General features: G+C 44.5%; 6 protein-coding genes across 6 annotated transcripts; 1 reads left to right on the top strand and 5 right to left on the bottom strand.

The window, feature by feature from the left end:
• Positions 1–467: 467 nt before the first annotated feature.
• On the bottom strand, positions 468–1616 carry MELLADRAFT_66212 (uncharacterized protein; the record flags this gene model as incomplete). Its single annotated transcript, XM_007413982.1, has 2 exons — positions 468–902; positions 975–1616. 2 exons carry the CDS (start codon positions 1614–1616, stop codon positions 468–470), a joined length of 1077 nt encoding a protein of 358 aa, XP_007414044.1.
• Positions 1617–2180: 564 nt separating this feature from the next.
• MELLADRAFT_109986 (uncharacterized protein) lies at positions 2181–4772 on the bottom strand (the record flags this gene model as incomplete). The annotated part of the gene is made up of 2 exons (XM_007413981.1): positions 2181–4531; positions 4631–4772. 2 exons carry the CDS (start codon positions 4770–4772, stop codon positions 2181–2183), a joined length of 2493 nt encoding a protein of 830 aa, XP_007414043.1.
• Positions 4773–6191: 1419 nt separating this feature from the next.
• On the top strand, positions 6192–7206 carry MELLADRAFT_78756 (uncharacterized protein; the record flags this gene model as incomplete). Its single annotated transcript, XM_007414015.1, has 4 exons — positions 6192–6419; positions 6504–6581; positions 6645–6925; positions 6964–7206. The coding sequence occupies 4 exons, from the start codon at positions 6206–6208 to the stop codon at positions 7204–7206; spliced, it is 816 nt and encodes a 271-aa protein (XP_007414077.1).
• A 918-nt stretch (positions 7207–8124) lies between these two features.
• MELLADRAFT_91223 (uncharacterized protein) lies at positions 8125–10294 on the bottom strand (the record flags this gene model as incomplete). The annotated part of the gene is made up of 5 exons (XM_007413980.1): positions 8125–8492; positions 8578–8890; positions 8963–9309; positions 9380–9459; positions 9531–10294. The coding sequence occupies 5 exons, from the start codon at positions 10292–10294 to the stop codon at positions 8125–8127; spliced, it is 1872 nt and encodes a 623-aa protein (XP_007414042.1).
• Positions 10295–11719: 1425 nt separating this feature from the next.
• Positions 11720–12612, bottom strand: MELLADRAFT_91222 (uncharacterized protein; the record flags this gene model as incomplete). The annotated part of the gene is made up of 4 exons (XM_007413979.1): positions 11720–11754; positions 11821–12195; positions 12268–12375; positions 12435–12612. 4 exons carry the CDS (start codon positions 12610–12612, stop codon positions 11720–11722), a joined length of 696 nt encoding a protein of 231 aa, XP_007414041.1.
• Positions 12613–14479: 1867 nt separating this feature from the next.
• Positions 14480–14965, bottom strand: MELLADRAFT_91221 (uncharacterized protein; the record flags this gene model as incomplete). The annotated part of the gene is made up of 1 exon (XM_007413978.1): positions 14480–14965. One exon carries the CDS (start codon positions 14963–14965, stop codon positions 14480–14482), a length of 486 nt encoding a protein of 161 aa, XP_007414040.1.
• Positions 14966–15347: the final 382 nt, after the last annotated feature.

The raw sequence follows: 15347 nt of genomic DNA, 5'->3' as shown, positions 1-15347 counted from the left end.
TTGGTTCTGACCATGATTGATAACTATTGATCTGGGCATTAATCGACATGTCATCAAGCTGTGAAGACAGTGATGAATAGATCCAATATGTCTTATGAACGTAAATATATGGTTTCGCGCAGCCCGTCTCAGTTATACCTAGTTGTACCCCTAACGCTTTGTTGAACAATCAGATCACAATTTTTGAAACATGTATAGGATGAGGCCCGTGTAGCATCTGAAGAGGAAGAGAGAGCCAAACTTTGAAAGTGAAATCCATAACAAATAAACAACATAGTACTTCAGTCTCTTTATATACATCTATCAGACAACTCGATCACATCTAGCACAAGGAACAGGATAATATTAAACTTTGTGTACTAATCAGTAGTCATGAAATTTCAGCAAAGATAAGACCTTTGATAAAAGCTGAGATTTCCCGCACAGCAAATGAGCTATATAAGCATGTACCCGGTGCCCAGATGAATCTAAGTTTTTTTCACCAACAGCTGTTCGATTTTGTTGGCCAGACTGTTAAGCGAGTCTGAAGGTGGTTGACAGTTTAGTTTGACCTTTTTATCATCATTGAGATTATTATACCACACCTGATCGTAGCAATTTTGAGGAAGGCCGCAGCAAACTGCTGCATTCGGATTAGTAGAGGACTGGTCCACACGACACTGATCAAAACGTCGAGTGGCTAAGATGATTCCATCGACTTGTGCTTTGTATTCGTATGAAAGACGATCAAGACTATGCAAGAGACTTGCATACTGTTGACTTCGCCAAACCAGCCCGACTTTATTATGTTGAATTTCTTCTGGTTCCCACTCAGTCTCGGAGCAGCAATCAGCATCTGGGATCAAGTCTAATGACTCTTCACCCAGATGACGTTCAAAAGTCTCGCGACGATACTTGAATAACTATTGTTCAGAATGGATCGGATGCATACAAATCAATAGCGTATCATAAGTTTTGCAAGCAAAAAAACTCACCTGTCGCTTCTTCTTGTTATTCTCGATTACCCGAAGTTTTTCAGGAGTGTTGCGTCCTGATCGGATGGCAGAAGCTTGTCCACGAATCCATCGCATCAATATCCCCTCAAGTTTTGTGTGAGTTATGTGTGCTGGATTGATTGGTAGGCTTCCAAAATCGCCCCTCTGTTTGGCGTGTCTCCAGTGCTTGATAACCAGAATTTTCATCGCTTGATTCCAGCGACAGCCTTCTTTCATGCTCCAGTCAAAGGTGGCCCGTTGGATACCATGTTGTCGAAGATCAGCCAGGAAAACTGATCTTTGTCTGGTTGAATTGTCGGTGAGTGAACTCAAGACTGTAGGTTCTAAGACAAAGATCCGCTGATCTGACATCGTGGCCTCCTGAGTGAGAAATTTTAGTTGAAGACGTTCCTCACTGGTAGGTTCAAGAGGGTATGATTTATGTACGGGGTCATATTCTAATAGCATTCTAGTAAATTTAGCGAATAGCCGACAGATTTGAGAGTTAGACTTTGGAAGAACGTCCGCTACTAATGCATTATTGGCCTTGAGTGACTTAACCGGAGTCCCATGCTTCCAGTTGCGCACTTGATGTATTTTACGAGCTGAAGAAGCAGAGTTGGAGTTGGGATATGAAGGCATGCTTGTTTTGGGGATTTGATCAACGAGAGAGATACAACCAAGAAGCTGATTATATCTTCGTATACGAATCAATGATTTGCATCTCTTGCTTGATCATCATTCTAAAACGTGATTTTGCCATTATTTCTCAAAATCAGTCCTTGAAGATGGACCTGCGAACAGATACAATGGCGGTCAACAGAAGTTTCGGTTGGCTAAGTAAAGGGGACAATGGCTCTACGCTACTTGCACCGAGTCATCAGATAAAGGCGTGGTTTACAAATACAAAGGCGTGATACATGAGCACCCAGGCAAGATGTTAAGACATGATTGAAGGACAAGAGAAACTCTTTCAAAAAAGATTCAAAAATCTTCGTGTGCTCACGTCTACATGAAACGTTGAAACAGACACGGTGTATAGGATGATGTAGTTTGAAAGAATAAAGCCGGCGGTGCCCGTCGCTTGGGCCAGGCTGCGGGAAAATGTCAGGCTTCATGTATACATTTTTCAATTGATGTTTCTCGTGTGTGGGCACAAGAGGGAATATGCGTGTATCTAGTTCATTGTCCAGACGGAAACCCAAATTATATATTGAGATCTGGTATCTCCTCCCTGCTGGTGACTTGTGGTGAGGAAGTATGTTGTGAATGTTCACCTCCATTTGGTTCAAAGACTGATGGATACATTGGCGTATCGTGAGCTCCGTTCTCAGCATCTTCTTGTGGTGAAATTGGCTCCAAAGGCTCATTCAAGTCGGGAAGCATGATATGGACATCATGATCATCGGAATAAGCCGCTGGTTTATTGAGATCCAAGGAAGAGGTATGCTTGCTACTCGGCTGGAAAGATTTTCCAGAAGCTGGCAGGATCGAGGCCGTTAGTTCTGGATCCAAGGGTAAGTTCTCCGGTTTTTTAGCTTTTGCACCAGCAGTTTCGACAAGTGGCTGACTTGATGATCTCAACTCACCATATGTGTTCGAGTCGTGACTGGCCGCTTGAAGTTCAGAATGTGGATAGTGAGGTGTGTTTTGTGTCAAATCCATGGAGGGCGTTCTGGGGCCAGCCTCTTGTGTAGGAAATTGACTCCCACCACCTTCTGATGAGGAACTCACAGCAGCTTCAATCCTTGGTTTTTTCTTCGAGCCCCCAGGAATACGTTGGTGTGAACCCACTAAACTATCTATGATTAACTTTCTCTTCTTGGCGGAGCGCTGTAAGGCTTTTTGAGTTATCGCATTCTCATCAGGGGGTGCAATGTTTGAAGTGACTGAGTGCGGGTATCGGCTAGATTTTTTCCTAGGTATCTTGAAGTTCAGTCTGTCTCGATTGTGGTCTGAAATGACTGATTGACCAGCAGGCGAGCTCGTTGAGGCTTTTTGCAGGGTTTCCAGTCCGTCATCAGGATTTCTTGCCCATGCACTACGATCAGTCTGAGAATGTGTCCGTTTTCCCGTTATGCGCCTTTTGACTCCTTTCACTATGTTAGAACGAGGTAAAATTGCTTCTTCCTCTTGATTCAACCGGTTGTACAAGTTTTTTAACTCTCGTGAAGCGATCACATGATTCAGATAGACCCGGCCGAGTGTAAACTGCTTCGCGTGGGCAGTCTTTGCCTTTTTGTTCTTCTCTCCAACCGACTGATAAGTTACCAAAGCCCAATAGTACCTCATAAACTGCGATCTGGTCAATTTTTCCTCAGGTTTAGTTTCAGGGAAATGGATCTCTACGGCTTTCTCGAGAACCTCTCCAATTCTTCTGATAAATAAATAAAACATAACACTGTTTTCTACATGTCTTTCAAACTTCTCGCGTTCAAAATCCTTTGAACTGACGATGAATGCTGATCCTAATATTCGCCATAATATCGACCGTTCTTCAGGATTTTTCTCTTCAAGCTTAACCACATCAATCACAGTCCTTGAAACCCGTTTCCACATCTGGTTATACAGGGGGTCAACAGTCGTGTACTTCGTTGTGAGTGCACGATAACCACGGGTGAGTCTCAACCTCTTTGGACAATAGATTCTGCCACCCAAAATAGTATTTAGATTGGCACTCAGTCTGGAGGCGAGCCTGATATCGTCTTGACCTGAGGATTTCCAGAGTTTGCGAACTGTTGCTTCAATTTTAGCGGGGAGGCCGCCCTCAATCATAACCGCGTATCCAAAAATGGGTAATTCCAGGGGCTGGAATCTATCATGTGGTTTTGCGTTAATCAGGTACCTATGGATGAGGCGGGGCTGCGAAGACTCGTCTGAAAAGATTTTCCTTGCGAGGCGCAAAGGTGTTTTTGCATTAACACTCTTAATCACATTTCTGTTCTGTATACCTGCACCGGAGAGTATTTCAAAGACCTCGATCAGATTCATGTACCGTTGGTAATGTTCAGTATATGCGGCTCGGTCTGCTTTGGGTATCGAATTCTTCCAATCATGTGTCCGGGAGTTGATTAAAGTATCTAAACCAACCCCACGATCGACACCAGAATCCTTGCTTAGTCCTTCCATCACTAAATGCAGACCAATTTGGGACATTTTTGTATCCATGAAGTTCAAAACCATCTTCCTTGCGTATTGTGACTTCTTGGGGTAATTGAACTTGAAACGGTCAGATATTCCTTTTGCGAGCCGTTGTATTTCTTTGTGAGTATCTTCGGGAGAATGCGCCTTCATCACTTCGATGAGGTAGTACGTGACAACTGCAAGATTTACGTGGGGCTTGTGTTTTGCCCATTCGAGAGCATCCCTCTGGATAGCCGCTATCTGGCTTTCGGAAGGATTGATCTTCAAGAGCTTCGGACCCAATTTCTGCATTCTTTCTAAATAGACACGAGGTGACCTATTGTGTCTTACTACCTCATCGATCGTCCTTACGCCTCTCCAGATGTTGAGATAGCCCTGTTGCAAAAGACGATCGTCTACGGGACTGACAATCTCTTATTACATCAATTGCGATCACGAGGAGTCAGTCTAATCAGCTTGGGCACGAGACGTGATCATCAAAAAGCTACCATCGAGTCTTAAAGGTCACTGACGCATTTCTAGTGTTGCTGTTAGCCTCTCAGGCTCCAAGATCGCTGCATCTCTGGCTTCGTTTATCAGCGATCCAACCGCCGAGGTGATATACAGTAAGCTTACGCATGTCACAAAAGAGATCCGCCGCCTTCTGATGTCCATTTCAGAAATGATACTAAGTGATTTGAGACCAACCGTATCGCATAGGCTAGATAACAAGCCCTTTCTGGTTCTTGAATTTTGGGCTGGGCGGTCCGCTGGGCTACAGGTATTTCGTATCGGGTTGCGGGAAACAGATCAAAACACTCATGGTCTTCAGCGAGGCTCTCCGAGTCCCAAACCTCCAAGTTCACAGTCTTCTATCTTCAAACACTGTTTCACACCTCAATCCTTGGTCTATCTTCGAGCTCATCTAGACCCATGCTCCCCTGATTCTTGCTTAAACTTGGGTTAAGTCAGTACAACGTGCATTTTGCTTGTTATATAGTTTCAGGATGTGTATCAGTTTTCTCCCTTCAATTGCTAATTGCTCCATACACAGCCTCGGTATCACGGTGATTTCTCAATGTCGATCAGTAATCTTTCATGATCAATGAGGTGAGCACATAGAATACGGTTAGGTTGTCTCGACAAAGGTATATCGATGATTTTTGCCAACAGTTAGTCGAACAGCCAGAGCCAGAATTGACCAACTAATCCTCAAAAACGAAATGAACCTTACTGTAGCAGGGATGCGAAGCATCCCCGTACAAATGTCCCAATCGGTCCCGGGCTAAACCCCTTACCCTATTCGGGAAGGGTAAGAAAAGGACGTGCTGAGCACTATAAGTAGTGGACTACATCCACAGTGCTCAGCTCCCCAGTTACGTCGCCCAATGAGGAGAAGGCTGACACCGCCTACTCCTCATTGGGATACCTCAGTAGAGTAGAGTAGCACGCCGCACCTAACGTGCCCTACACTAGTCAAAGGACCTCGTTTCATTCAGTTTCTCTCTTACTCTTTTATGTGTATAAATAGAGCTGCTATTGTCCTTTTGCAATTCGACCAGTTCCTCTAAGCAAGAATTGCTACTTCTTGGAATCCGTGCCTTACTCTCCAATTGCCTTTCTCTGATTCATTATCATTCCTATCGACAATTACTCTTAAGTCACTAGATTCCAATCCCCGTTAGTCCGTTAGGTTTTCATCTAAGTCACTTAAACAGTTCCTTCTCTAACCCTAGTTCTGGTCCTGTTACACTGGTAGCCAGAGAAGTTATATCTTTCTTCGTCGAAATTTTTTTAGACCATTATCGTGGGTTATATCGTCGCATTTCTTTCGCTTTTAAAAACAAAAAGTTAGTTATACGTCAACCTTCCTGTCTTCATAAATCTTTTTTTCGTTTTTGATATTTTCCCCGACGACCTCCGGATCCTACATTCCAGCGAGAAGCTCATCATTAGTGATAAATTTTTACTTCTCCCCACGTGCTTTTCCTCTCCTTTTTTCGAACTCACAGATGGCTTTAACGAAAGCCCAAGCTAAGGCTATAGTGGCCAAACTCCTGGCGCCTGGTGACGGGTCATCGAACTACTCACCTAAGGAGATCGATGCGATGTCACCAGAGCAGAAGGAGGCCCTTCGGGTGACCGGCACGCAAGACATCGTGGAGGCCATCACAGGGATGACCACGCGGGACGCGTCTACGATGACGGATGATGCGTCCGCCGGCGGTACTAGCGAATTGTCTGCTCCTGTCACGCAAGATCAATTCAATCAATGGCAGGAGTGGATGCTACGAGAAGAAGCTTGTAAGTCCGTAATGGAAAGTAAGTCAAGTTCTCAGTTTTCTTCGTCCGATGTGTTCTTCACGGCATCTGAGAGGGGTTCTGACGAGACCATTCTACCAGCAGACAGGATGGCGAGCACGACCTTAGAGGATGTGAAACCAGACATCGGTGGTTTCGTTTCCCCGGGGGGAGAGGGCCTAAGTAAGTGGCAGCTTCTCTCAAAGTTACATTTTCGGAAAGTAGCTGACAGACCCGTTTTGTTAGCCCCAGGGAAGCCGTTCATCATCTCGGATGGGCCGGAGGTGGTCGAGAAAGACCCCACTAAGGCTCAAAAGGCCATGATGACGGCGGGACTCGAGAAGTTCGATGGGTCGGTGTCCTCCGATTTTTCCATCTGGGCGGCGAAGTTCGAAAGGGCGGCTACCTTGCGCTTCGTGGATCGTTCTCTCTTCCACCGTTTAGCCCTACTCCTCTTCTCCAACAATGCTCTCACTCAGCTTGAGGCCGCTATGGCCTCTCCTAATCGCCCCCATTCTTGGGAAAGGGTCAGTTTAAGTCGCACACCACGGTGTACACGGTCAAGGCCCAACTTAAGGCGCTTAAGCAGCGCCCTAACGAGAACGTCAGCAAGTTCTATGATCGCTGGTGCTTGTTCGAGCAAGATGCTAAGGTAGTTGGGTTGTCCTTTGAGCATACCACCGACTTTGTGGAACGGTTACAACCAGGTGTTCGTAATTACATCCAGGAGAAGATTGGTGAAGCGATGGCTCAGTCAAAGACGTATGACTTTGCCGAAGTTGCCCTGATGGCTATTCATCACCTGTAGCTACTAGCCTTCTGGACTAATATTCGAAGAAAAACAAGACTTTATGGTCGGATAAAAGCCGATGTTCAGTTTGAAACATCACCGACGCGTCCGACTAGTCGGGCGCCCATTTTTTTATAAGTTTTTTTTGCCAATTCCCTTCTACCGACGTGTCCGACACCACTATATCCCAGCCCAAAACCTACAAGTCCACCACACCCCAAACTAACTTCACAACTTCACATCTGGCAACCCGTGACGACAGCCACTTCACACAGCCTCACAAGAACAAGGCACAACGTCGGATTCATCACCTCCACCTACAAGTTACCAGTTCACACAATTCACAACTCAACAATACAACTCGAGATTCACCACTCACTCGATCACCTCAAGTCACCAGTTCACACTAAAACAACACTTCACAATCACAACCAACTCAAGATCCACACTCGTGTGAACTGGATAATATAAGTTACCAGTTCACACCATTCAAGAACATTTCACAACGCTTAATTCATTCATACAGGTACAACTCAACATTGTCAAATGGTCAAGATCGATCGATCAAACTTCTCTCTCTCCCCCTTTACCCAACCCCCCTTTAATTCTCACTACCTCGTATCCTTAAGGCCATCACTGGTCTTGGAGATCACTTTATATGTCCAAACGATCGCTTATCAATATTCATTGCCCCATATCAAAAATAGCCAGATCGTATTTGTATTGCATTTACTATCACATTTGAAAATAAAAATTTTACCCCTCATAAATGTAACGATGAAAGCAATAACATCGATCGAAGAGAACAAACATGAGAAAGAAAGAAACCAAGACAGAAAATGAGGAGATGAAAAAGAACAATAGTTTGAGAGAAGAAAAAAACTAAAAACGGCCATGATGAATAAAGTAATCCTCAAAATCTTTGTGTCTCGTCACTCATCCGTCAGTCTCATATTCACCAATTCCATTCCATTCATCAGCTTCCTCTTCGATTCCAAGCTCAAGCTGTTTGTCATTTTCCAATGGTTCCTCCCGATTATCAGCCAACAAGTTATCCCGATCATCACTAATATTTTGTTCCTCCTCATCATCAGCTATCAAGTCATCCTGATCCTCGGGAATCTTCTCAAATTTAAATAGGCCTGCCTGGAGATCATTCAACCAAAGTGACCGGCGACTGTTCATTGCGTTGAAGCCCAACATCAATACTTCAGGGGGGAGGCTAGACCCAGGCAGCTGCCTGATCTTCACTTTCCATCCTTTCCCCAACAGGAGCTTTGCTGGATCCGGTCCACGAGGAAACCCTGGTGGAACAAATTTCAATACCTTTCCTGCAGAGATATGTCCATGTTAGTCTTCATCACAGGAAACATAAAACACACGGCTCACCTAAATCTGATTTCAACAATGCTGCTAGATCACTCTTCACCTTATCACCAGGATCCACACGCTTACCGTTCATTTTCATCTTTTCCCTTTTGCCAATTGTACTAGCAATGACTTTGTCGACCGCAATACCTTGGGTCTGTGCAGCAAAGATGGTCGGGAAATCGCTCTTGCTACGCACATAATCCGCCAACTCTTGGTTGGAGGTATACTCCTTACACCACCCTGGATCCGCAGAATCACCTCCAGTGGCAGGATGGGTACTAGATGCAAGAAAATAGTACCCAAAGTCCATGCGATTTGCTTCGTTTTCTATCTGGTATAGGAAGTTGTCATTAGCACCTGGTGGATATTGAATAATAATAAGAAACTAATCACAAGAACACACCTGATTATTCAGCTTTTCAACGCACTTCAAAGAGAGTCGATTGTATTTGGGAACTGTTCGACCTTCTGTTATACCACTCGATGCCTTAGCATACACTTGGCAAACCTTCGAAGAACAGACAGCTTCATCGTATATCCTTTGGAGCTCCTCACGATCCTCAGGCGACAATTCAATAGGTTCTGCTTCATCGTCAGAGTCCATGTCGCTAGTTGGGGCCGGAAGACCGGATAAAGTGTAGAAGACCCGAGGGTGAAACACGCGCTTTTGAATTGAAGACAACGCTTTCCATGCAGCACCCAGCTTACGGTTACGATCACCTAATTTTCCAGCCTGGCCTTTGCGGGGCACTGCAATCCAAGGCAATCCCAATTCAAATATCAGCATGATGCCACTGTTTAGTGAAAAAAGTGGACTCACTGTTTAGTTTTCGAGCCTCAACTGAAAACTTCAACCAAAGTCGATATGCATCAGGAATCCGTGTACCTCCCAGCTCACCCCTGAATATATGATATGAACTCCTGATCAGTTCTTTACCACTATGAAAACAGTGGACTGACATTACACTTACAAGCTTTTATCTAAAGTGTATGGTGTGATGTTACCCATCATCGCCAGCATCCTCTTGTGATGTTTATAAAGTTTCTTGATTGCTTTCGCCTCGGTTAAGATGTGTGGGGGAATTGATGTCACCTTCTTCTGTAAATTCTGAACCTTCGTAATACGCTTTCTTGGCCACTCCTTAACTAGCGCTTGATAATTTTGAATGGTTGGCAGGACTGAATTGTCTTGCACTTCATCATCAAGTTCAAAATTATCGAGTGGATTGGCAGGGCTATTGGCAAACTGTGCCTCAAGACGTGCAGTTATGTTGTCAGGATCATCGAGAGGTTTAGCAAGGGGTGTTTCTTGAGACCGATCCTGCCGGACTCGTTTCGTATTACTTCTTGGAGCTCTGGTGGTTTGCTTCTTGGTTTTTGGTCCACTTCGGGCAAGGGCTTCAAGAACCTCATTGTCGGAGTCCTCATTGTCCGAGTCCAAATCGCCAGTGTCGGATTCGTCAGTCTCGGATGACAACGCCTTGTAAATGTCCTCGTCATTTGGCAAGTCGTCTTCACTATCACTCTCAACCTCTGTCGGAGGGTTGTCAAGACGTGATGCTGTTGTATTTTTAGAAGAATTACTTGTAGATCGATTTGATTTTCTAGTTGGTTTCGTAGTTGGACTTTTGCGCAATCCTAAAGCCATAGACTTATTGCCTCGCACGGCTCGAGATACTGAGCTCTGCTTTGTAGGTGGAAGTCGTCTAGCACTGGCACGAGTGGTGAGGGCCATTAGGTGACACTGAAGAACTGATTGAAGATTGGAAAATAAGAATGAGGTTTCTTGAGGAATGAGGTTTGTCGAGCTGAGAATGCTGTGATGGAGCAAAACAGGTGTCCTTCAGTTAATAGCTTGGGATAACTTGTTCACGTCACTTGACACATGAATGACACGATTTGAAATATTGTGGGGAAATTTGAAGCTCACAGGTTTGTGAAATTTTGTGAACTACAACTGTGATTGGGCTTTGGTTGTGAACTTGTGATCTAGTTCACATTTAGTTGTGAACTGCTGATGTAGTTCACAAAAAAACTCGTAAAGTTTTGATGTAGTTCACATGAGCTGCTGGTGAACTGAGTTGTGAACTTGTTGTGAACTGATGTTGCAGTTCACAGCCACTTGTGAACTGCTGAAAAAGTCGTGAAGTTGCGATGTAGCTCACAAGGTTTTGTGAACTTGTCATGCAGTTCACATATATTTGTGAACTGGTGATGTCGGTTACAAAACTTGTGAACTGTTTTGTAGTTCACAAAACCTCGCGAAGTTCTCATGTGGTTCACAACTATTTGTGAACTGGGTTCACAGCTCACAGTTCACAAAGGTTTGTGAACTTGTGATGTGGTTGGTTCACAGCTATTTGTGATCTGGGGTCACAGTTCACAAAGGTTTGTGAACTCCATCACAAGTTCACAACTATTTGTGAACTTCAGTTCACAACAATTTGTGTAATGTGAACCCAGTTCACAAACCTTGGTGAACTACATCACAAGTTCACAAATACTTCTGAAGTCCGGGGTGAATTTTGTCAAAGTTTTGAAGATACGTAGTTCACAAGGTACCTTGGTATGTAGTTCACAATCTCCTGTGACCTTTCCCAATTGTGAACTTGAGTGCTAGCTCACAAACTATCTTGGTTGGCATGTTCACACACAATGATTTCAATATCAGTGTTTGGATAGACACCAGTTCACACTTCATTGTACTACAGCAAGGCATTGCAAATGCCCATATTCAACTTTTTTGGATAAACTTTCATTACACGAAGTGATCCTTTACCAATCATCATCCACTTCAATATCATCAGGTTCCAGTAAGATATCATGATCTTCCGTAATATCCTCCCCAAGAAGCAGATTCTGCTCCATCACATCAAGGTCATCAAGACCCGAAGCTTCGAAACTTTGCATATTGACAAGCAAGGACCAAGTGGTCCTGGTCCTCTCAATGAGCCCCCCCCAGCGAACCACTAGGCTCTCCAAATCCTCGGGTTCTGCTGGTGTGTACTTGATGGTGTGTCGTAGGAGGGATACCAAAGATGAGTTCCAGGACATCCACGTTCGGCAATGATGTTCCAGTGTATTCTTGTGGAATGCCTTCAAGACATCAATACAATCTTCCCAGATGTCTTTTGATATGCGCTGCTCAGGTTGAACCATTTCAATCAGAGCCTTCCCACCATTTTCTGGATCCCACTCTGGCAACAACGATGTCAACAGACATTGATTGTAAATGGATAATAAACAAGTACGAAGACTTACCACTATTACATAAAGTCAGCAAATCCTGCAGCTGCTCCTCTGTTCTTAGAGCGGCCAGTATCATTTGTTGTGTTTCACGACCAATCCGCCGAAGCTCTTCCAAACAGCGTCGTTCCAGTAAGTACGCTTGAATACCATCCATTGTGCCAGGATCATTGGCCCACATCTCTGACGGATGAGAAAGAGCACCGACATTCCAAAAGTAATCCTCGAACGGTAGTGCTTTCGCCTCCTCCAAAGTAGGACAGGGGAGATGGCTCACAGGCCGGATCGCATTATATTTAATGGCATTGTCATTATAGGTGGTCCATTTTCTCCTGAACATGAGTTGTTTCTTTGTCATCAAAGTCTTCAAGCTCTGCTGGACCGATGTACCTAAGAGTAGTAAAAAATCATCATCCTTGTTAGATATTGCATGTGTTGCTTGTTGGATCTTGAAAGTCTCACCCAAACCACATTTATCCCATCGTTTCTGTGCCTCAACAATCCCTACTTTGGCCTCATACAGTTTCATCTTTGCAAGCCGGACGCGTATGAGCGCTGTACCTTTTGCCGCTATGAAATCATATCATAAATTATTAGAAGATTGGGATAAATTGGAACCAAATACATACTTGTGTTCTGCCGTATCCGACGGAATTCAGGATCTCCTAGCTCTTCACGCGTTTTCTGGGCAGCTGTCTCCATGGCCACAATTGAACCTGGGAGTGTGGTTATATCTAACACATCAGTTTCAGTCCGATTATTACGATGCTTCCGCTGTAGGCGTTTTAGTTCAGCACTATTGAACATTTTGGCTGTCAGTTTTGTAAGTGTTCATACTTGAACTAAAAAGGAAACTCACTGAGCCTCTTTCAACTTCTCTTCTTGCTCTAGGAGCTCTACCAGCTTTTCCTCCAACTGTTTTAAAGTGAGACTTGATATGGCTTCTAGCTGACACGTCTTTTGTCGTTCCCACTGAGCAGCAAAATAATCACGGGTGTAGGTAGGCTTCTGTGTAACAAGACGTTCGAGTGTTTGTTTTGCTTGGTCGAAAAGACGTTCGGAATCTTTGAGTTTAATCCAAGAGGCTCGTACTGTTTCCATATCAGTGGTTCATTCCCATGGTTCCCCCCTTACTGCAATGAAAAGCAGCTGACCTGTGTTGGTGCGTGTGACTACATTTCGATGTGTCGCTTTTAAATGCAGAGCATCAAGACGATGCTGCTTTGTCGAGTATCGCAGTGGGCTAACCAGAGGAGAGAGAAAAGACCAAATTCTTTCCAAACCTTCCCCATCTGATCGGCCCCAGCCTTTGTTCATGCGTGGGTTGTAACACAGCTGACAAGCCCACTCATGAACAAAGGCATGGAACGCACTGGTACCAAACTTTAGCCCTCGTTCAGCGCATTGGGCTTGAAAGATCTTATTCTACAAATCAAGACACATCAGTGGTATTTTTCGGGCTTCGAGGCATATAAAATATATACTGAGTACCCTGATAATGCTTTTCTCTAAAGTACATCCAATATCATACAGAATACCATGCCTTTTCCTAGGTTTTCCAGGCTCTGCCGTCTCTTGCAATAGTTTATCGATCATAGAAAGTATATAGTATTGCCTGATTTGGAGATTAAATATTCCAGTATCAGGTCACCAATGGTTTCAATGTGCTTATAGATATTGAGAGACTCGCCTTTCACCACTCTGAACAACATTGATAAAACTCAGCACGTGATCATGTCGACAGGCCATCCCAATTAGGCCTGTCTCATCGGCTGCCTTCCATGTCAAGCCACCTCGCTCATCTGCAGCTGCAGTATGCTGAGCAGAGCAATGATCCTGATAAGGACAAAGTATTTCAGCGATGACATTAGAGGAGATTGGGTTGGAACATAAATACATTAGATTTGACTACATGTTTATTCTTCATGGGCTCCCATTCTTCGACCTTTTTGGGATCAATGAATAGAGGAGGAATCTGAACCACCTTTTCTTCATACTCACGGCTGGCTGCCTTGTGCCGCCGATGCTGGAAGTTCCCATCTACACAAACTATGTAGTCCGGTTCATCAGCTTCATGGTTTGCTTGAAGTGGTCCAAAACACCGTGGGCAATTCATGGCCAACTTCTCCATGGAGGTTAGACGTAGTGCACGGATAGTCAACTCCTCCTCATATCGAAGCATCTGTCTATAAGCATCTATAGCCAAGGAGAAAGGCCGTCGCCACCTTCGAGGCTGACATGATAGGGATTAGTAGTGAGAAATCACGTTACACTTGGAAAGGCAGGATAATCACTTACCTCACTTGTACCGGCTACCAAAAGGAGTGGGTTAGCAGGATCCAAGAACTCATCGAATCCGAGTGAGAAGCCCTGCGTTCGAACAGAACAATATTTCCATAGGCTATGATGAAGTCGCAAGAGTCTGATAGAAAAGGCAGTCTCAGGGTGAATCGGAGACCCTCCAACGTATCCCATCCGGATCAGCCTCACTTGATCTGGGAGACAGTCACAAAACAGGATCCCCTGTTGATTGCGACCTGAATATCAAAGTCAGTGTGAGAAGTGTCAGCCGGAATTAATTGGCTAAGTGAAATCGACATTACTAGTAAGGTCCACCAGGTCTACCTTTCTCATACGGTGTTTACCAGTTCCACATGAACAAGACTTGTTGTAATCATGATTCCAAGTTTCTCGACCCCATTGAGCTAGTGGTCCGTTTGGATCCTACCATGGAATCGAGAAACATTGGACCAAAGACCTTGGCCCAATTTTGGGCCTCTTTGATCTGGCTTTTCTTGTAATTGGCTCCCTTCACGTAATCACCAAAGTTGTTGACCTCAGGTGGCTCCTCATTGCTATCGTCCAGGATGTTGTGATTGATGAGGTGTGCTTCGTCTGGATTAATATCGGAAAGGTGGCCATATTCTTCTTCAGGATCGAATAGGTCTGGAGGAGGAGGCTGCATTGCTTCATCTTGTATCGCAGTGTTAGATGGTGGTGGTCGATTTGCCAAGCTTTGGGACTGTTGTTCTAGCCAGCGCGCCTCACTGGCATCTAAATCAGCAATTACCCGGCTTGATCCTTGTACGGTAGGCTGAGTTCGTCTTTTGGCTGAAGGTCCTAAAGGGCATGCTATGGATCGTCCTTTTTTTCCCCCCATCGCTGGGGCAAAATGGATAATCACTGCGAAATTGATGATGGCCACACGGGGAATTTGAGTTGCACATCTAAAGGTTTGCCCCCAATTACATTGACTTGTCCATGTGAAACCTAGGTAATGCTCTGTAATTGCAATTATACTAGGCTGGTCCCAATAGAAGTCGGCAGGACCCAGGAATGCTCCTGTAGAGGTTGGTGTAACCAAATACGACACCAACCTCTACAGGAGCATTCCTGGGTGCTAAGTTGGCACCAAGTTCCGCTTTGGTTTCATATGCCCAATTAGGTAATATTAAACCATTTCAGTCATGACATAATTTGACAATGAGAATAGCCTGGCCCCACCCAATTGATCAATTATATGATCAATTGGGTGCGGTCAA

This window comes from Melampsora larici-populina, assembly GCF_000204055.1.
Source record: "Melampsora larici-populina 98AG31 unplaced genomic scaffold MELLAscaffold_40, whole genome shotgun sequence".
In the NCBI taxonomy this organism is placed as follows: Eukaryota; Fungi; Basidiomycota; class Pucciniomycetes; order Pucciniales; family Melampsoraceae; genus Melampsora; species Melampsora laricis-populina.
This window is presented reverse-complemented; position numbering and strand designations above follow the sequence as displayed.